At 37.7% G+C, this 21,942-nt stretch overlaps 1 protein-coding gene across 1 annotated transcript in view; it reads right to left on the bottom strand.

Annotated features, from left to right (window-relative positions):
* The window catches only part of LOC141911379 (uncharacterized), a 93,877-nt gene that overhangs the window by 62,205 nt on the left and 9,730 nt on the right, over positions 1–21,942 (bottom strand). Inside the window, exons 8-17 of the mRNA XM_074802378.1 lie at positions 20,454–20,516; positions 19,931–20,008; positions 19,650–19,817; positions 19,355–19,417; positions 18,889–19,041; positions 18,240–18,456; positions 13,235–13,435; positions 6,970–7,155; positions 2,414–2,511; positions 1,642–1,833 (exon numbers count right to left, since the gene is read on the bottom strand). Of these exons, the coding sequence (XP_074658479.1) occupies positions 1,642–1,833; positions 2,414–2,511; positions 6,970–7,155; positions 13,235–13,435; positions 18,240–18,456; positions 18,889–19,041; positions 19,355–19,417; positions 19,650–19,817; positions 19,931–20,008; positions 20,454–20,516 (1,419 nt within the window). The remainder of the gene's footprint in view (positions 1–1,641; positions 1,834–2,413; positions 2,512–6,969; positions 7,156–13,234; positions 13,436–18,239; positions 18,457–18,888; positions 19,042–19,354; positions 19,418–19,649; positions 19,818–19,930; positions 20,009–20,453; positions 20,517–21,942) is intronic.

The raw sequence follows: 21,942 nt of genomic DNA on the forward strand, positions 1-21,942 counted from the left end.
AATGACAGGCGTTTTGGGAAGTAATAACATTTCAATTTCTGCAGGCAAAAAGATTTAGCCTATGCACCGTATTTCAAGTTTGTTAATTGTTCCTTATTTTGTATTAACTAATAAGTAAATTAATCTAGAGAAATGACAAATAAATTGTTCTCAAATATTACAACTACTTAAGGTTAATTTTGGTTTTCATAGATTTGAATCGCTGTCATTGCTTTGTACCATTTTTGATATATGAATAAATATATGATTTGCATCAAGTTTTGGACATACCGGCGCATCCAAACAGATCTCTACTCGAACCCAGCAAGTTCTTTCTTTTGAATCGACACGTTAAAAGAAGAACATTTCTTGAGAATTACTGCCATTTTGGTCCAGGGTTCGATTCTGACAATTAATCTAATTAAAGATTCTAGGATAATTGCCCCCCCCCCCAAACAACTGCCCCCAGACAATCCTTCTTGATTTGGATTAACACCACCTAAATACTTTACTTAGAAATTCATTTGTATATTATTGAATATAGATTTATTAGATATAGAATTACTGATGTTGTGTGCAAATCAAAAACTTTAAATCAGTCCTTGTGTAATTATAATTCACTTACCAAATTAAAGGAAACTTAATAAGTCCACTTATTGGTGCATTAGTTAACGATGGCTGATTTATTGGAATTAGTTTTAGTGTATTTTTAGCCATTCAAAAACTTAAAAGAAGTCCTAGAGTAATTAGCAAGAATTAGTTCACTTCACTTAGTCTAATTAATTTGAAGTAAATATCTGTGTTATTTTAAGGTTAAAAAGATTTAATTTGGGGGCAATTGTCCAGGGGCAATTTTCCTAGGGGGCAATTGTCGGGATACCAAATGAACACCAGGCAAGTGTTCAATTGAACGTTCAAATCAAAATTCCAAATGCAAAATGCAATATGGTCATAAATTTTCAGAACATGGATATAGGGGCCTATATTCATTTTAAATTTTCAGAATATATATATTTATACAATTATCCTTGTGGGTGCCGCGCGTGGGGGTGCTACTTTGCCATCGATGAAATTAATTGGTTTAATGGGCAATTTACTGAAAGATAGATCAATTACGCCGTACTTATTATGCAAATGAGAACACCATACAGGTGGAGCGATATTGAGGAGTAGTATATAGTAAATTCCATATGCTTGGTTTATCGTATCATCGCAGCAATTCTACGCCTCTGGATGGACATCGTTTCACCAACGTGGCTAATGCTGTGACCTGATCCGATATGGAGAACGCAAGGTATGGCCATGCGGCTTGATTTGAAACGCTTGTTTTGTCAGACTTATCGGACTTATATTCATCTGAGACATTGTAGCGATGCAGCCATACACACGTATAAGGCAATGTCTTTTGAACTCGGCTGCCATTCCGAATCTATCTTCACTAATATTTCCTTTCAAAGGATGATCTAGTCAGCGAATATATAAGGTAAACTTAGACCGACTTGAGGATATTTTATGGAAGTTTTAATATTTGAAGCTTAGATCTGAGCGTGCTTACAGGACTTAACAGGTCCTCTTCTTCTCTTTTCAAATATGTTATTACGCTCACAAAAAATGAAAGCATGTTACCCATATCAATATTGATCATTTGCAAAAATCACGTACCTTCCCACCTTTGATGCCTTCGAATCCTGGCTCACCAGGGAATCCCTTATCGCCGATTTCCCCAAACAGCCCGGAATCACCAGGTTCTCCGTGCTGGCCTTTTGGGCCACGGAAACTGTCTCCACCCATCGATTCTCCAGGTAAACCTTTCGGGCCTTCGAGTCCCGGATCTCCATCATCTCCTTGTTCACCCTAAATGTGGATAAATTCAAATCAACTAATAAAGAATAATCGCCACAATGTTGGCATTTAGAAAGTTCTTGACCTCAAAAACACTCAGTCCAAAATCCAATCCCGCAGTTGTGAGCTGAAATTCATCTTTTGAGTTGAATCTGCAGAAATGAACTGATTTTTACTTGGTCCCTCCTTGAAGAAACATTACAGAATTCAACAGGAAGGTCCAGAACGTAATGCAGTAGTACATACATACTACGGTCGAGAAATGTCACAGCATTCAGAGCATATTGATACTGTAGTACAGGTGGTACATGTAGTTCATACTACGGCCGAAATATCGAGTGCCCTTTTTCTAATCAACCACACTTTTTTACAATCCGCTTTTTGTGACATTCTTTGAGAATAACAGTATAAAGGTAAATGACCTTAACCCAGAAAAGTTCTATAAGACTGTGTTAGTTAATTAAGGAATGGAGAAGGAATAGAGGATACATGTATTTTGGTTTTGGTGCCCTTTCTCAAGAATTATAAGACCATTACGAGTATTGAATTTATGAATTTTGACTTATCTTAATTATCCAAAATAGTGACTTACAATTAAACCGGGAAAACCTTCTCGTCCTTGTCGACCATTCTGTCCTTTAGTTCCATGCTCACCTGTGAGTCCCGGAGAACCTCTTTTCCCTGGTAGCCCTACAAACAACACACACGGCCATTCAAACAAGGCATTTCAATATATTCTGATACCAAGAAATATCAATAAGAACTGCACGTTTCAATTAAAATCATAATGAATAAAATAAATTGTAATGAATAAATTTTCATGGTTGTATGAAAAATTTTACAATGTAGGATTTAATCTGCAAGAAAAATCTTTTTTAATCTCTATGATTTGAACCTCAAATTGTTACACTAAATGAAATCATACATTAAACCATTTGAGGCAATGGGTGCAAAGTTTTAACCTGCTAATTTTGCATAATACACGTTTTTCAACCCCATATCAGACAGTCTTTTAAATGTTGTACCATGTCTGCTATATTGTATCTATGAGTTATGAAAAATAAATATACTAAATATACTATACAGGGGCGGATCCAGGAAGAAAGACACTCTAAATATTTGGATGGATGTACGAAAGCTGTGGGTACTGGAGTGTGTAATGGGTAGTGTAGTGTGATCTGTGTGCATTTGTGGCCAGCACACAGATCACATTGTTCAATGGGGTTTGGTCCAGGACTCGCGTGATTTTCAACAACACGGAAGTAACGTGTAATAAATGATGACTTGAATTGCATGACTACCTACCACCCCTCATTATTGTTGAAAAACTAACATTCGGCACTGACTAATAATTAGTAATAACATTCTAGAAATGGCCTATTCCATTCTAGAATCTCATTTTTATTTTACAATTGCGATTGGTATAATTTTTTTTTTAAACGGCCGTTAAGGCTTCATGTTTCGTCTGCAATCCACTGCAAATAGTTACGCAACTACACACATTTCAGTGTTTTTGGCAGCTGTACACTCAATCGGCACCATTCGTGACTAGCTTCACTGCGGAATTATCATTAATTAACATCGCCATATCACATCATCAACTTATATTGTGCCTTAAAACCCTAACAGCCGAAATAATTGAAATGCACACACGATTTCTATCACTGAAAATTGAGAGAGTGGCCACTGAGAGAGTGGAGTTTGCTGCTTGGCGTAAATCCCGCGCGGTGGCGCAACCGCGCGGAGTGGGGCCGATACGTCCAGGCCCAAATCCAAGGGGGCACCTGTCTGGATATGTGTAACAAAATTTTGGGTGGAATGGATAGTTGTGAATATTAAATAGTTTTTACGTACACTAAAACGATGGTGAAGAAATCAGAAGTTATAGATCGAGTGTTTTATCCAGGGTTTGAAGTGCGCGCCAGCTGCCGAGACCGGTTTCTACGCGCCCTTTCCTCCATTCCCGTACAAAGGAAAAATTTTTTTTTTTGGTTCACTAGTTTAACCCCAGAAAGAAGCTTTTAGGAAATGTTTACTTGATAGAAATCGGTGAATTTGGAGCACTTTGAAAGTCTGAACCGAGCACAGTCACTCACACGGCGGAGAACCAACAAAAAGCGTGATGCAACACTCGGCAGTCGGCAATCTCGCAATAAAAGGCGCGCAATTCGCCGACTCAGACAGTCTTCTCTCCACCATTGTGGGGTCATGTTCAAGATGTATGTGGTCAAATCTCGTCGTGTGGTCGCCCTGCAGGGCTGTGGCGCCGTATGGGCGCGTTATTAGTTGAAGGGTCTGTAATATGTACGCGTCGTAGTTTAGTCGGCTGTACTTTTGTGTATATAGTAAAACAAGTCCCCTATATGTTTCCGAGGTAGATATGTGTCTTTTATATAAGTCTTTTGTTTTAATGTTCAATGTCCTATGATATGGGAAAAAGTGGATAAATAAAGTTTACATATGTAATGTTTGATCATAAAATAGGGATTGTTATTTATTTGGTTGGTAAATTCTGTTTGATTTTCTGATTGAGTGTCCTTTACAGACCCACCACACCTGCCGGGAGCGAAACAGGGGGTTTGATTTTGAAATCGGAAATCGAAGTACTGATAGGCCTATAGTTGTGTGATCGGCGGTCAAGTTTATATATTTTTTTGTTAAAATCGAAGTACATGATTGGGAAATGTTAATGTGGCGGTACCCGAGGCGGGTAAGTCGTATTGCTCGCAGGGTAGTCCGTATACCTGGCTGCGTATAGTAGTAGGCCTACCAGTATATCTGGTCGCATAGTTTGTTCAGGGTAGCGGGTCGACCGAAGTTAATGATTGTATAGTCCCGGTTGTTGTCGTGTTCACATCGTATATAAGTTGCAGTTTTGGTGAGCGAGATGACCTCATTTAACAGTGTGAAATAAATATATGTTCCCGTAAACGTTTTGTATGATGAACCTTGAGTCGCGTGGCTCGCGAAAGTTTCGGTGAGGGATACTTAAGTCTGTGTATATAGTCAAGAGTTATTTCCCTCTTTCTCACTGATACGCCCCGTTGAGCTGATGGGAGCCTCACAACTTAGTGTCAACGTAGATAGAGCTGAGCTGCCGGTAGTGGAAGAATACGTCAGAGAACAGTTATAGTCGATTAGCCCGTTATTACGTACAGTGTATTTCTAATGAAAATAAAGTGTACACCGATTCATTTTCCTTTAAACATGTGGTCATTTAGGTTGATTTTGGTTGTTTGTGGCTATTTGTATGAGCGAGTACCCCTGGATTGTGATTGAGCAGATGTGCTGCCGACTCGGCAGTAGAGGATCATCGAATAAGGCCCTGAAGTCCTTCGATGCAGCATTCGTCGGTTTTGTATCCTGTGGCGTTGGACATGCTGTCACGCCAGCAGGAGGAATGAGTGTTGAGGCGGAGTCCCTTATAGAATGAGATAGGGCGATTTTGGGTCTGGAGTAGGTGTGTGCCGGTTACTGTGTATCATGTTCCCGTTGAGTGGCCAATAACCCTAGGCGTGATGCTTTGTGTGGTAACTTTTCTCACCTCAAGCCGTACGAGTTCCGGGAGCCGCACACCTGAGTGTAATCGGGGATTTTTGCATTCCTTTAAAGCCACTTCAATCTTCGGAATATTGAACACTATCTTTTTCCTGTGGAGGTACAGCTACCCCTTCTTAACTATACTAATTATAGTTATGTGGACGCAGGAGGACTCTTCGTAACGCTGCCTATACTGCCTAAAGCAGTTACCTTACCCAATTGTGTACAATACCAATTTTCATTCCCGGAGATGGAGATACATCTCTTTCTTATCCGTAAAAGAGGAGAGGATTCATTCGTAAATGGAGAGGAGACATTCGCAAGAGAAGAGGATTCATCAGTATAACTCCAGTGATCGTCCAGAATACATGAACTCACCATACATATATTTACATAGATATACATTTTGTGTGTTTTATGAAGGAGTTGTTCCAACAGTTATAACGGGTACATGTACATTCAGGCTAGGCAAAATGCCAGAACGCGTAAAACGTTACATGTATCACAACAACAAGGCGAGCACCGAAGGTGCGAAGCCATCAAGAGGGGTTATGGGGTCCTCCCCCAAGAAATCTTTTTTGATTTGAAGCCCTATCAGAGCACCTGAGGAATTATAATAGCAAAAAAATACCCTTGTCTGAATTTTAGGCAATAACATACCACTTTTAGTATTTATTGCAATTTGAACGTGCCCTTTTTAGAATGTGATAATTATTGAGTCATGTTTTTGAGCCAACTATTTTTAGAGCCCTTTTCTGAATTTTTGGTAATTCAACGTGCCCTTTTTGGGAATGTTATGTGCCTTTTAGGATTTTTTACAATTTGAACGTGCTTCTTTTGGATATAGGTAGTCATTGAGTCGTACCCTTTAGAGCACTTCAGTAATATGATTGAATGCGCCCTCTTTATGGAGATTAATTCTGCCCTGAACAGAATTTTTTTAACCTATTTTGGAGCCATTTTCTGAATTTTGGCAATTTGAACGTGCCCTTTTTCCGCAATATGATGTGCCCTTTTTGACAATATAACGTGCCTTTTGGTAATTGATTCAATATAATGTGCCCTTTTTGGCAATTGATTCAATATAATGTGCCCTTTTTCGCAATATAACATGCCCAATTGATTCAAATTCTAATTCATACAGGCCTTTCACCTCAGACACAGGTCCCGACGTTGAATTTTGCGGGCACTGTAGCGGGCCGGGTGGTATTGTTATGAGAATTTTTTTGAAAAGGGCACTTGACAAATTTAAGGGGTCGCACGTGCAACCCCTGTATCCGCCCTGCTATAGATGAGCCGATGTGCATAGAAATAACTAAATTCCATGCACTTAAGAGGTCCCACATATAGACTCATCTAGGAATGAATTTTTAGAATAAATGTTCTCACCGATTGTAAAGGTACATTGTTATATGAGGAGCTGTTAAGCTTTTAGAATATACCTGACGATATAAACTGATAAATGGAAAAATTAATAGCCACAATTTTCAATGTCAGTTCTCTTATCACATATACTGGTAATGACTATAATCAAGCGATTACCAATGTGATTTTCTACAAAGGATACCCTAATCAGAACATATGTAACAAATGTTACTCATCCCATACCTATAAACCCTGGATCACCAGGGTCACCTTTAGCACCAGGCTTGCCGTCTGGACAAGTTCCACAGTCTCTACCGCGCATACCCTTCAGTCCATTGCGTCCGGAACGCCCATCGATCCCGTCATCACCGGTATCACCTGGCGGACCAGGTACACCAATCGGTCCTTGTTTACCTATGCCTTGAAATCCTAGAAATTCACAAAATCGAATCAAATAATAATAGAAATACTAAACAAGTAAGGCAAATACTATCCTTTCAGTTTATGTTGCACCTGCAGTGGACTATCTTTTCAGTAGGCTCACTACAAAAGTATGAATAAGGTTCTAAAACCATTCGTGAATTTTTATGTCTTTTCATTAACACCTCGAAACCATGTGATGTATGATACATATACCGGTATGTAAATAAGGCCTGGTATCTGGTCAATATCAGAAACCCACAATATTGAAGACAAAAAGGCTCAACTATAAAATCTGATTTCCTGACCCAGTACCGCAGTTGCCAATAGTTAGAATTTGATTCACAAATGTGCAACTGGATCCTGGTTATGATCTAAATCATGAAATTAGTCAGAGTAAATTCAGACTTTTCTTAAATCGATATATTTTTGTGACTCGGAATGAAGTGGTATTTTTTTCCTGTATCTAGGATAAGTTGCAAAACATCATTATGGTGAAATGATATCGACCTTCGTTCTCACTAAAATGAAAACATCATACAAATATTAATTCTACTAACTCAAGATATGAATGGTTTTTAGTAGAGCTAAATGTAATAGATACAGCTTAATCTGCACAGTATCTACAGGGCCACCTATATATACATAAATTTATTCAAAAAACAATGTATCACGATATCTCATAATCCTGATAAAGATCATTGGCCCTTAATGATCTAGAATAACATGTTTGCTGCCGGCTACAAATATACTCGTATTTCCGGTTGTGTCACCAGTGCCACAATATATAATTGAATATACATATTGAATATATTAGTACCGGTAGCTGATTCTTCCTATTTACAGTTGATTCTTCGTATTTGCATTCCAGCACATTGGAATGACACAGTTCCTTTTTGGCTAGCAATGTGAACAAACTCTGCTTTATTTGCAATGCTCATTGGTCAATTTTGAACAGAGGCTGACTATATAACAGCTCCAGTGCCATTGTAGACGCATTCCAGAAGCACTGTATTATCATTCCAACAGCGAACGTCTTAAGTGGGGTCTATTTGTCAACACACGGATAGCCTATTTGAACCCGGGTCTATTTTGAATAGCCGATGTCTATTGTTCCTCATCTGAACAGATATCTCGTGTGAACACAGCTAAAATACACCTTCTAAACCTTTCCAGTCAAAAACTGTTTGGTAATCATAACAAAAAGAAATGAGTTAACCAAGTACTGTACACCTTCCCCTGGAATCCCATCAATCAGGTAAGGAAATCAGTAAGCATTGCTTTGTCTGATGAAAGCATTGAAGTATGTTTTCGTTGCCAATGAGTTTGCACCTCCCTTTATTTTCACTTAATGATAAATGTTAATAAAACTGATAAATCTTAGTGATAAGTGATAAATGTATTTGGTCTCGAAATGATCTGGGAGCTTCCAGGGGAATGACTGCAAGTCAACAGACTTTCTAAAAATTTATACATATTTGTTGAATTATTGTTGAATATTCTTTAAATGTAGTCTTAAACAGTTAAATGAATAATAGACATATTTAATACATGTAGCAGACTGGAAAGGATCACCGTGAGACTATTTTAGCTGATGTACAAATCTATGGATATAGTTGAAAACTGAGGTTTAATCTCAAGGTTATAGGGTGGGGGATTAGGTAGAAAACCAGGTCCTGAAGGATGAGCGAGGATTATTGAGGCGGGATGCGTACAGGTCGGAACATCAAACCTGGAATTGAATGCATATGCTGGTACCTAATTGAGAAAACTCATGTTCTGACACCAAAACCAAAGCAGAGGAGAGATTATAAAATGACCAGTAAGCATGAGCGGCATCCCCAGGATATTTTAGGGGGGTTCGTTTTTAGGAATAGAGGGGTCTGGGGTTCCTTCCCAGAAAATTTTTGAAAGTCTCTTGCAAGCAGGCGCACTCTAGTGCAACCTGAGACTGGTTACCATTTACTTTGCATGTATCGATTATTATTTTGCTAATTTAGCGGATGCAGACCATGTGCTGACGTTCGTTGACGTTTGAAAATTCAAATAAGGGGTATGGACCCTCCTAGTGACACCCATGGTAAGACAGGCAGCAGATCCAGGAGATCTAATGATACTTTACTGAGACTCTCAAAATGTTGAGTGCCCATTATATTCAAAGATAATTTTTCGAAAAAAGGCCACAATTTCGCTGAATAAGAAATCTAAAGAATCATTTTGTGGGAAATTCCAGAGAAGGGTCAATAAGGTGCTGCCAGAATGCCTTAATCTTAATTGCCCTATACAATATTTACCTAAACATCATTAAGATTTTTTCCCTAAAAAATGAAGTATCAGACAATATTTCAAACTCAGGGGCAGGGGTTATATCTATTTCTGGATTGTATATTTGAGAAAATAACAATGGCATAGACCTAAAAGTCTGAAGAATACCCTTGTATATAACACAGGGCTGAGGGGTATTCATAATCAATTTTGAAAGTTTTGTTGTACAATGGGCTCAGCTAAAATCAGCCAGTTCCATTGGACTCGAAAATTAGTTACTCTCCGACTCAACTTAAGTACAGATCTATATAGTCCAAATAATTTGATTACAGCGAATAGGGTTTTTTTTTCATTCTCGTAATGATTTCAGAACTTGATCCCAGGAATGAAAACTCCTTCGAGAGACTAGGATAACAATAAGGTGAAATTTCAATTCAGAGTTTTCCTGGTATTGTAGGATTTCATCTAAAGGATGGAGTTAGTACATTGTATCAAAAATACGCATGATACAATTAAATGAAAAATTGGAAAACACCACAAAATAAGGACATACATATAACATACAAACAGGAATCAGAAAACATATAATGATTTAGGAAAACATACAATGATTTAGGAAACTGATTGGGTCACAAACACAAACCATCGAGTAATATTTCTGAGCTGAACACTCAAAGATGAAACCTAGTTTACAGCCATGTGTAGATGTAACAGGCGACGGTGGAGCAGTTGGTCAGCCGAGCTTAGTTATCACAGTTAACCCAGGTGAATACACCATTAGCACAGGTAGGCCGCATTTGTATTTATTTGGCCTGGTATCCCCAAATGCATGAGGCTAGGTATCCACACTTGTATTTGATCACCTTCCCCAATTATGGATCTTAAGCCTGACTCCGGTCGCATAAGATCTGACGCAATGAACACATCGTAAGGAATCAAGACACAAATGCCATGTTCTACTATTTCTTACGATTATCAATTTGGATGGTATGTGACCTGTGCGTAATCAAGACCAATCTAAAGGTTGTAGCCAATAAACGGCGATGTACACATCACATGATTAAAGCGTTCAGTTCAAAATGATCGTTGATTTCAGATCACCTGAGTGTAACCTCACGATGTGACATAAGTGTTCTTAAGACCAAATTGCAGGTCATAGAGCGACCGAGTTGTTAGGCTTTGGGTTAAGTCTAAAGGAATAGCACATAAACCCACAGGGGCAAACAAGCCATTCACTCCTGTGACCATAAATCTCACATTTAAACATGGCTTAAAACTACGTGATTTTCTGAGGGAACCGTCACCTTTTTCAATACAACTGAATATAATATAACATAAACTTACCTTTCCCTAAAGTGGATAATAAGAAGAATATTTGGGATGTACAATATTACAAGTAACACTAACAATTTCAAAAGCCGTAAAACAACAAATAAATCTAATCGATATTCTTAACTATGTACGAACAATAAATTGACTATGCAAAGCTAAACAAGTTGTTGTGTTGGTGGATTCCTTCTCAGATTTCAAGAGTAATTAGGAGCCTGACTGCGCTGCACCAACTATCCCACAAGATGGCGATCATGACAATAGGATATCAACTTGTTTGCCTTCAAAATACTGAGTTGAGGAAGCGTTTTATACCGGAAAAATACTGGAATCACCCGAACACTGTAAAATGCTGTGAACTAATAAATTGTGAAGATGAAGTTACCAGATCTAACCTTGTAAAATTCCTCAAAAGCCACGATGCATTATGAAAAATCACTTTATTCAAAATTTCTATTGTAAAAAGGTTTTCAGAATTTGTATACCGTAGTTATAATTTTTTTAATCGTAAAGCATTGTATTTTCGTTACTTTTTGTCTCACCTATTTCTATCAATGTATATACGTTTTGTTGATTATGATTGAATTTTTTAGACCTCCTTAATATGTATATCTTGGTCAGGAGAATAAAGCTATTCTATCACATTCAACTAAAGTAAATCTTCGATGAACTTACATCTATTTTTTCAGCCTCCAACATCAGACTAAGGCAAACCACGACTCTAGATAAGGTTTATGTATAGCACAATTTTTTTTCAGGATTCATAGAATTTGTGAAATCATGGATATATTTCATTTTGTCATATTGCATGGTGCGAAGGCAGTTTTTGCACAATTTTTGAAACTGTGATAAATTGGGTCTTTTGATTTTTGAGCATGGAATGTGTAGAATTGAATCGGCCCAACACAACAACAACGTAAAAAAGCTGATACATATTCTGCTTATGACACCTCAAAACATGTAAAGTAAAATACAGTTATATCATACAACTCTTTGAACCGGTGAGGTTGGCAGCTCTGTATAGGAATCTAGGGGTATGGACCTCTACCTTCCCAATGAGGTGGCCCTTTTTTGTCAAGACAGATATCGTTAAAACCTGCAAATTAGACACTCATCATCTCCATTTTCATCTATTTTTAACACCAGAGGGCCCTCCCATTTGAACTCGGCATGGCTGCTCTATTCTAGGAATGCCTTTCTTTTCCACTAGGAACCACACCTAGATCTACCTGTGATATCCATGCTCTGAATAGGCAACATTGCACCATTTGAGCCTCAATAATAGAACATCAATCAACATATCCGTAATTCACTTCAATATGTGAGGTGTTGAAATATCGATTTTCAAAGCTCCATAAATTAAAACAGCGATTAAGTAGATAAAGCAGCAGCAGTGTGGTAACAACTTATTAAAAGCATTAATTATGTATTAAGCCTTTCTAACCCTATCTAAAAACAATTATGAAAATTTGTTAAACATGTATATTAAAACATAAATGCCTATAGTGGAGCACAAGCAAGAGAATTTAGCATGTGTTATCTAAAGGATCTTTTTTATCATAATACTTGAATTCTAATGAAAAAATATTCAAAACATCTTTTTATATTTGAATGTCACTAGGATCTGGTTTATAGATAGAAATTTAAGTTAACCCGTTAGCACCTAGGCAATTACAACATTGTTCTAATGAGTGACTCACTGGATGGAAGTAGATGTACCTTAAAAATAGGCATTTCAAGGCATCTTATATATATACATATATATATGATCGAAATAGCTCCTTACCTATTTCATTTTCATGGATAACAAGTAAGGATCATTACAAAGTATAGGGCTATTTAATATAAAGTATGACACGGTGAGCCACCAAAATCAGGACCTTTTGACACCGAAAGTCTGCTATTTTGTGTGAGGTCCAGAACATGATTTGCAGCAATTTCAACATTTGTGTGGCTAGTCAAAAATATTGAAAGAAAGCTAAAATTCTCAATAATTTCAAATGTTTACATGCTCGATGTCTACTTAATATCTGTGTATTAAGTTCCTGTCCTGATCAAATCATTCTTGTGCAGCCACTCGAAAAACTCGCACACTGGGGAATGGGCAGTTCAACAAGATGGACCCAGATGGCTTAGGTGCTGAGGAGTTAATATATAGGGGGTTAATATATAAATATGGTGGCTGGCGACCATAAAGATGTCATATGTAACGGAAGTTGTAAGTTAATACTGGTCCGCAAAACTTGGTTCAGTTTGGCAGATTAAGTTAATACAGCTCTATAAAACTGGGTTGATTCAAGATTCAAGATTTTAGGGTTGAAACTTCTAAGAATTACATTAATACATGGTCGATAATACTGAGACCATTTGTTTGAAATCTGACAAAAAAGATTTGAGGAAATTTCATTAGAACCATTTCAATTGAAATGATCTCTATAGCTAAGGAAAGCAAAGCTAAATGAGAGATAGAGTATTGATTGAATTGATTTGTTACCTGTTCCGGGAAGTCCTTTCACACCAGGATCGCCGGGAATACCCCGTTGTCCTGGGAGACCGTCACGACCATCAATACCGGGATTCCCATCAATGCCCTGTTCACCAACAACAGTTTCACCGACGCTACCTTTATTTCCTATCTGACCTTGAGGTCCCATGATACCAGTTTCACCGGATTTGCCATCGATACCGGGCAAACCTAGAAAGCAAATGAGAAAAAAAACACGTATCAACCTATATAGATATGTATACAACACATTTAGAACCAAACCCATTTTTCTGTACAGAAAAGAATTTTTGAAACAATGTGTTAGACAATTCAATTTCTCAAGTGGGATTGAGATGCATTATACAATTGATTTTTACCATTCACAATATCAAAATTGTTCTGACTAATGCCCTCATGGGTGTTAGGCAATCATTTTTAATTCCGCTATGCAACTACCCGTTAGTGAATATGTATAGAAATCGTTGAAACTCACCACAATCATACAGCGTGTTATGAGCCAAAAGTTTGCAATCGATTGCGGTTACAAAATATGCATAGATACCTATTAATCCATATTCAATCCCCCTGGTGGACGAGATGAACAAACATATACAGAAATCATCGCCTTAAAACTGAGGAATGGATGAAAAGTGGGCTTAAACGCTGAAAAAGAGTCATTACCAAGAACAAATATCACTGGGCCTGGTTTAAAGAAGGGTATCGAAGTCACAGTTACTATGTATAGGTACCTGGTAACTATGTTTGATGTTAACCATAACAAGAATGAACTTATAAAAATGGGCTTGCTGACATGGTTGTACTGAAAGCTTGCTTAGTGGTTTTATATTTCTGTAGTAGAATTAATCGAACCTTGAACTGAATTTTTTTAAAGAGCTAAGAGATTGGTGTTGTCTTGCATTGTTACATGAAATGTTACACCCGGGGACTAGGGTTCGGAATGATTTTATTGTAGACGTGGACCAAATTAGTACAACCTTTTTGATGGTTGTTATTTGAATATTGTGTTGTCTTTACAGAATCTATCATCATGTTGATAATTGCTAGATTACTTATCGGATTGTGTTGAAATGATTTTGCTGAACAGAAAAATTTACAGCTCAAAGAAAAAATGTGACTAACTTGAGTGACTTCAGGTGAAGAGAAGTGCACAATTTTTCTTTTTAAAATAATTAAGACATCAAGCAAGAATAAGTTGCATTTCCTTCAACTGACAATCCACTATATGATCACCCGATAAAGTTTATGCAAAAGTTTATGGTGCGATCTAATACGTACCCACTGAAATGACGGTCTATATTTAGTAACAAAGCACATGTATTTCCGGTGACTGAAAACACCTTGTTTCCAGTTTTCTCGCAATGCCATCAGGTTCGACTCCCAGCAGAGGGAGAATGTATACACTTAAGTAGTTAATTAGTTTAATGAATGTCTTGTCAATGTTTTATTTTGTCAATTTATTACATGTATAATCCTATGAATGTTATATATGGCTCAACAAATATAAGTTCAAGTACATCAATGAACATATCAATACATACCTACAATGGGTTTTTATTTAACTCTACACTGAGATAGTTAATGAACATATCGTTTCCTGCAGAAAACAAATTTGTTGTAAATCATTGATAAACAAATACGATGACGAAAATTGTAATTAAAAACCCTAAAATAGCTTAAATACAAAAATTATGATATTTAGCCAATGACAAGACCTTCTCATTTCGAATTTTTTCGACAATCATTAAGTATTACTTTTGAAACCTTATCACTCATGTACGAGAGGAGCTAAGGCATACGGTGAGCTCGATGATATCACTCTTTAAAAAAGAAATTGAAGAAAGGAACTGTTACCGAATTCACACTAACTAACAAAACTGGATATCGAAAACTAATAATAATACTTCACCATTCTTCATTTATCTAATTGCCTATATGGTCTACATCATTGTAGTCTTTCAGCCAGATAGAACACGAAGAGAAAATTGAGAAGAGATCTAGCCCACAGATCATTGGTACCAAGTTTTATATTGATTTGATAAAAACTGTAGGGCTAGTAGCAATTCATAGAAATATGGGACCTAGCCTCTAGAACATCCCATGGGGGTCAAATTCAAACTAGGGGTCCAGGGAAACCATGCCCACTTGGGAAGTGGTTTCGAATGCTCAACAATTTCAATATTCAATACCCCATCCATTGACCTTAAAAAAATGCAATGACCTTGAACTCACATGTCAGCAGCTACGATTTTTTAATAGACTGTGGTAACAAAAATGCCTAGTTACCAATATAATATGGAAATACTAAATTATTCTACTATTCAACGCCCCCTGGTGACCATGTAGAACATGTCAGCAGCTACGATTTTTGAAATTGATTGTGCTAACAAAATATGCCAAGTTACCACTATAATTAGGTGCCAATACAATAAGGGAATACTTATGTTATTGTATTGCACAACCCCCCTGGTGGCCATATACAAAAACCAATGACCTTGAATCTCACCACAATTATAGATCATGTCATGAGCTACAACTTTCCAATTGATTGTGGTAACAAAATATGCATAGGTACGAATATAATATGGAAATACTAAGTTATTGAATTGTTCAACATCCCATGGTGGCCATTTACAAAACCAATGATCTTGAAACTCACCACATTCATAGAACATGTCAGCAGCTACGATTTTGTAATTGATTGCGGGAACAAACTATGCCTAGTTACCAATACAATATGGAAATACTAAGTTATTCTAGTTATTCAACGCCCCCTGGTGACCATATGCAAAGCCCAATGACCGCGAAACTCACTTAATTCATAGAACATGTTATGAGCTACAACTTTGCAATTGATCATGGTAATAAAATATGTCTATACCAATATGATAAGGAAATACTAAGCTATTCAACTTTCAATGCCCCCTGATGACTATATGGAATAACAAATGACCTTGAAACTCAGCACAATCATTGAACATGTCATGAGCTACAACTTTTCAACTGATTATGGTAACAAAATATGCATAGATAGGAATATAATAGAGAAATACTAAGTTATTGCATTGTTCAATGCCCCCTGGTGGCCATATACACAAACTAATGACCTTGAAACTCACCACAATCATAGAACACGTCATAAGCTACAACTTTGAAATTGATTGTGGTAACAAAATATGCTTAGGTATCAATATAATGTGGAAATACTTTTTTCCACCTACGAATGAGTACTGATGACACCAAGATGGCCGCCAACTGCGTTATAAATGACTGATCAAAATACCTGCATCACGTATAAAAGATCTCTTTTCAAAGAATACCCATCACAAATTGCAATGAAAAATGGCAAACCATTAGGAAGTTGCATGACTCAAAATTCTAAGGATCAAGGTAATTGATAAAAGCGTCTTCAAAATTTCCCTTGAAAACTTCAAAAATGTGTAAAATGTGCTAATTTGGTGAGCCCATAATTCCTCCGACCACTTCATGCATCCCCTGCAGGTAGCGGAGCAGTCGCAGATGGTGCCCCGCTTAGCCTTTCGGCAAGCACAGCGAAATTTGTGTGAGTCCCCTTCCCCCAAACAAGAGGCCCACGGGCTTTATACCTTCATGACGCAATAGAAGAAGAATGATCCAGTATTCAAAGTTTTACTGAAAGATCTACATTGTAACAATGTAACAAGTTTTAAAATAGTTAAGATGGTATAGGCTATGTGGCGATAATGTTAATTTTCTGTTAATTCATCCTCACATGAAGAGACAAGCCAATTTTAGCTGCTCCACAGATCACACTACATGAAGAAATGCATTAAGAATTGGTGTAGGTATCGTGCTGAAAAAAAATCCAAGATGGATAGCAACCCTGGCGGCTATACTTGAACTCAATTTTCAATAAGGAGTAGACATCTGACCTACCAAAATTCTTACACCTAGTATCATCAAAATGCATCAATAATTGAAGGCCATTTCGTGCTAGAAATTCAAGATGGCTGACCAGGCGGCCATTTTTAAAAGCCGATGACCTCCATATCCAATAGGCATGGACAGCTTACCTACCCCATCTAAATCCATCAAGAATTGCGGGCTGCATTGTGCAAACAAGAAATTCAAGATGGCCACCCCCATGGCAGCCATATCTGATCACCAATGACCTTTTTTCACAATAGGGGGGTGGACATCTCGCCAGACCCAATCTTCAAGCTAATTTTCAAAAAGATTCATCGCAAATTACAGGCAAATTACTGTGTCGAATTCAATTCAATTCCAGAGGTCCTGGCTTAGGCCTATGCAATGGGAGTCAATTAAGATTCAACTTTTTGAAAAACCAGCACAGATGCCTATTAATATCACATGTAATTCAAAAATTCAGTGGTTCTTAGTTTGTTATCCCTGTTTTCATCGTTCACATGGTTCAAATCATTGTTAACATCAAACGTCTTCAACAGCTGATATAACCGCACCCGTGTCTGTCAATCGTCTTAATTGATTCATATACTAAAATGCTCACTATGAAAAAACTATGCGGTGAATCAATCCGGAATTTTTCAGTAGAATGTCAGACACTAGGTACCTTTCTTCAGGTTTATTTGTTGTATGTCATTCACAATCAGTTACATATACGAAAGATCAAGGTAATTGATCAAAGTGTCTTCAAAATTTTCCCCAAAAACTTAAAAAATGTGAAAAAATGCTGATTTTGGCAAACAACAATGGCTTCCAGTCGGCCATCTTGATTCTGACAGTGCCAGCTTTTGGGCTGAAGATGTGTCGAGGGTAGATTCATGTGTAGCCCAAATATCCAGACATTGCGTTGAAGCATCTTTTAAACTTTCCAAAATAACTGGATTCCGTCTAACGGATGAACAAACAGTGAACGCAATAGCCCGCTGGGACTAATTATGACTGAATCAGGACACATGCCTCCTATGATCACATAGATAACCTTGTGCCCCGTAAACATCCATAAGAACACAAGACATATAAGGAATCAATTTACCTGGCAATCCTCGTTCACCTTTCATAGAGAAACCTGGACGTCCTGCTTGTCCTGCAAGACCAGGCTTTCCGTCTTCACCTTTTGGTCCACGTAACCCGATCTCACCATCTTTACCAGGTCTGCCGATACCACCGGTCTCACCCGCCAGTCCAGTCGGCCCGGGGGGTCCTGGCGGCCCGATTCTACCCCCACCTGCTTCTCCACCACCTGATAAACCCTGCAATTACAAATGTTACACTTACAACGGCTATCACAAATATCTCGAAAATTATGTCATGACCTTTTCTAATTTCTAGAATTCATATAATTTACTTTGCATAATGTGACTTAAAAAATTCTTTTCAACTAAATCATACAATCCATCAGCCAAGGTAAAATTCTAGTAAGATTTAACCTCACGAGGTACCTGAGCAAATTGTCTTGTCAAATTGACCTCGGCTCTGGTGTTCACTAATCATTAGTGAAAGTCAGTCTATAGGCCTGATACACGGTTCATACTAAGTCCTTCCTGGCATGTTGCTGCTGACTAAACTGGGCCGGTGAAACATATTTGATATCATCCGATGTATGCAACAAAATCAGCTATCATCTTAGATGGACATGGCGATTGGAAAAACCTGAGAACAAGTGGCGAGAAAATCATACTTACTGGTTCACCAAGTAAACCATCTTCACCCTTAAAACCTTTGGGACCGCGATTTCCTTTTGAGCCATTTTCTCCGATTGATCCTGGCGAACCAGTGTCACCTTTTATGCCTTTTCGGCCCATAGCTCCTGACGGGCCTTCTTTGCCGCGCTTTCCCTGTTGACAAAAATGACCCATAAATCTGTGAAAGTTGTATATATAAACCAACAATTAAGCTATATATACTTAGGAGTTGATACTGTATGGCGGTATGTCCATTATACTTTGCACCGCAAGTGAAATATTTCAAATTTTCTCCACAGTTCAGGGCGAGAGAAACTGTTAATTGTGAAAGGCTAAATCATTTTGGACAATATTCGATCCTCTCCCTGTGCGGTGAACAAACTGGGTAGAGCCAGAGCTTAACATCACCTGATTTATATGCTTCGAGACATATGAACATTTTCAAAATAACTTTTCCACAACTTACCCTACGCCCTGGGCCTCCTTCCTCTCCTTTCACACCCTTTTCACCAGGTAACCCTGACAAACCCTAGAAAAAAACATTTCATCAGACGATCCACTCAATAACTTAGAAAATTAAAACTTAAGCCGATTCACATGTAGATACTAGACAAAATGGCTGACTACATAAAATTCCCCTATCACATCACCAATTGCCTTAAGAATAACCATAAAGGTTTTTTAGTTAATTGTTGATATTGCAAAGCAATCTTTCTACGAAGGAAGTCATCTTTTCTAGACGAGTATGTCAGTATACTTACATCTGGTCCTCGACGACCTTTGAAACCGTCCGGACCAGTTGGGCCTTTTATACCCAGATCACCCTTATCTCCTTTCATTCCACGTGTTAGGTTCCCCTGCAAACTGGTACTCGGTAATGTGCCCGGCGGCCCTGGAGGTCCAGGCGGACCCACATCTCCTTGGTCACCCTGAAAAAACATTTTCATCCCGCCTTCATGTTCAGATTATATATATATATATATATATATATATATATATATATATATATATATATATCAATCCAGGCATTTTTCACACAAACCTTTCCTCCCTTTCGGTTTCGGATAGCTCCACCAGGAATCCCTGGTAATCCTCGAACACCTCGTTTTCCAATTGGACCCTGAAATGATGCTTCAAAATTAATGACATCGTACTGTACTTAAATTCGATTCATCAAAAGTTCCACATAACCGATATATACATTATCAGATGAAATAAGGTAATTCTATCAAATGTGACTTTTTTGATAGTTCATTGGACATCTAGTAAAAACCCACAGTCACTTATCTATGGAAACCAATCATGATACATGCTATATTCTTCATGTACTTAAATGAAAAGATTTTCTTAAATTATAGTGCTTTCAGTGATTAATTACTAGTAACATTACGGAAATATATTATATATAATTAATATATTCCAGCTGATCAAAATATTCCGACTCGATGTGAAGTCAATTACATGCATTGCACATGATTTTGTCTGGACAATGCGTGTTCTCAGCTACAAATGGAACATATCAGGTATGATGAATCGTAGGCAAATGATTGAATAAATTTACTGACCTGTGGCCCGGGATCTCCGGGGAAACCTTTCTCACCGGGTGAGCCATTTATACCGGGTAGACCCTAAAAAAGGACAAGGAATAAATAGGACTGTCGGCAGGCAACTTTAATAAAAATCAGCAAAAATTCCAAAAACAAATGCAATTCTGTATTTAGATCTATAACAAGAGGCCCATGGGCCTTGAAGCATTTGTAGATTAAAGCGTGGTAAGTGGTTAAAATGTTTTACATCTAACAGCAAATGTTCTATGACGATGTTGATTGGGAGGACCACAGACTTAAGTTCAATTTGTGTTAGTACGATTTTCATTTATGCTGAAAATGAATTTCATTTTTTCGGCCAAACTATTTAGCCTAGGCTATTTGTACTGTTAAACCTCAATAATGCAATTCAGTTTTAAAGGCGAAAAACTAGTTTATTCTGATGTTTTCCATCATGTCCTGGCCAAGATATTTATACCAATCAAGATTTGGATCCAAAAACCCATTTTTTCGCACAAACTGTTAGGCCCTACTGAAGAATAATGGACAACAATAACAGAACGATTTTTCTGAATGCAATTGCAAGATCCTCTGATTCATAACAGGTACGTAGATCAACCAGTCAAATATACGCATGCAAAACGTCGCACAGAGCGATGCCGGTGTTGGTGTCACTGAGTCCGGCTGATGGTTGTTTTTTTTGTCTTTTTGTTTGTTTGGCTTTACGTCGTTTGGATCTTGGTTTCCCAAGACTAACCCTATTGGCTTGTTCATTTAACCTCATGACAGTACAGCCTTTGAAGTGTTGCACGCACACTGCACGGAGCACAGGCACTCGCTTGGGATACATACAGTTGCTGGGGTTTTTGATAGTGTATTTGTGTTTTCATCCATTATTCTGCAATAAATCCGAGAAAAAACGTCTTGGTACTGATACGTTTAGAAAGATAATGGCCGCTGGCGCTGGCTCCACAACACGGCGACCTCACAAAATACTGAACAAACTTCGTTTTTCAATCTAAAATCAAAACTTATATTTTATATGACACTTACTAGTGATATGACAGTTATATATCCTATTATTCCATCCAATTGTGAGACACTATCAATTTGTGAAACGTCTTTAGTAATATAAAAGAAAAGGTAGTTGACGAAGCGTGAACGTAAAGGAAAAACTTTACAGGCGTTGAGACAGCAACACTAGGTCACTCAGCGGTTGAACGACGTTCGGTGACCTAGTGTTGCCGTCTCAACGCCTGTAAAGTTTTTCCTATACGCTCACGCTTCGTCAACTACCTTTTCTACCTTTTCTTTTATATTACTAATGACGTTTCACAAATTGATAGTGTCTCACAATTGGATGGAATAATAGGATATATAACTGTCATATCACTAGTAAGTGTCATATAAAATATAAGTTTTGATTTTAGATTGAAAAACGAAGTTTGTTAGTGTTTTATGAGGTCGCCGTGTGTGGAGCCAGTGGCCATTATCTTTATAAACGTAT

This window comes from Tubulanus polymorphus, chromosome 9 (genome assembly GCF_964204645.1).
Source record: "Tubulanus polymorphus chromosome 9, tnTubPoly1.2, whole genome shotgun sequence".
NCBI classification, from domain to species: domain Eukaryota; kingdom Metazoa; phylum Nemertea; class Palaeonemertea; order Tubulaniformes; family Tubulanidae; genus Tubulanus; species Tubulanus polymorphus.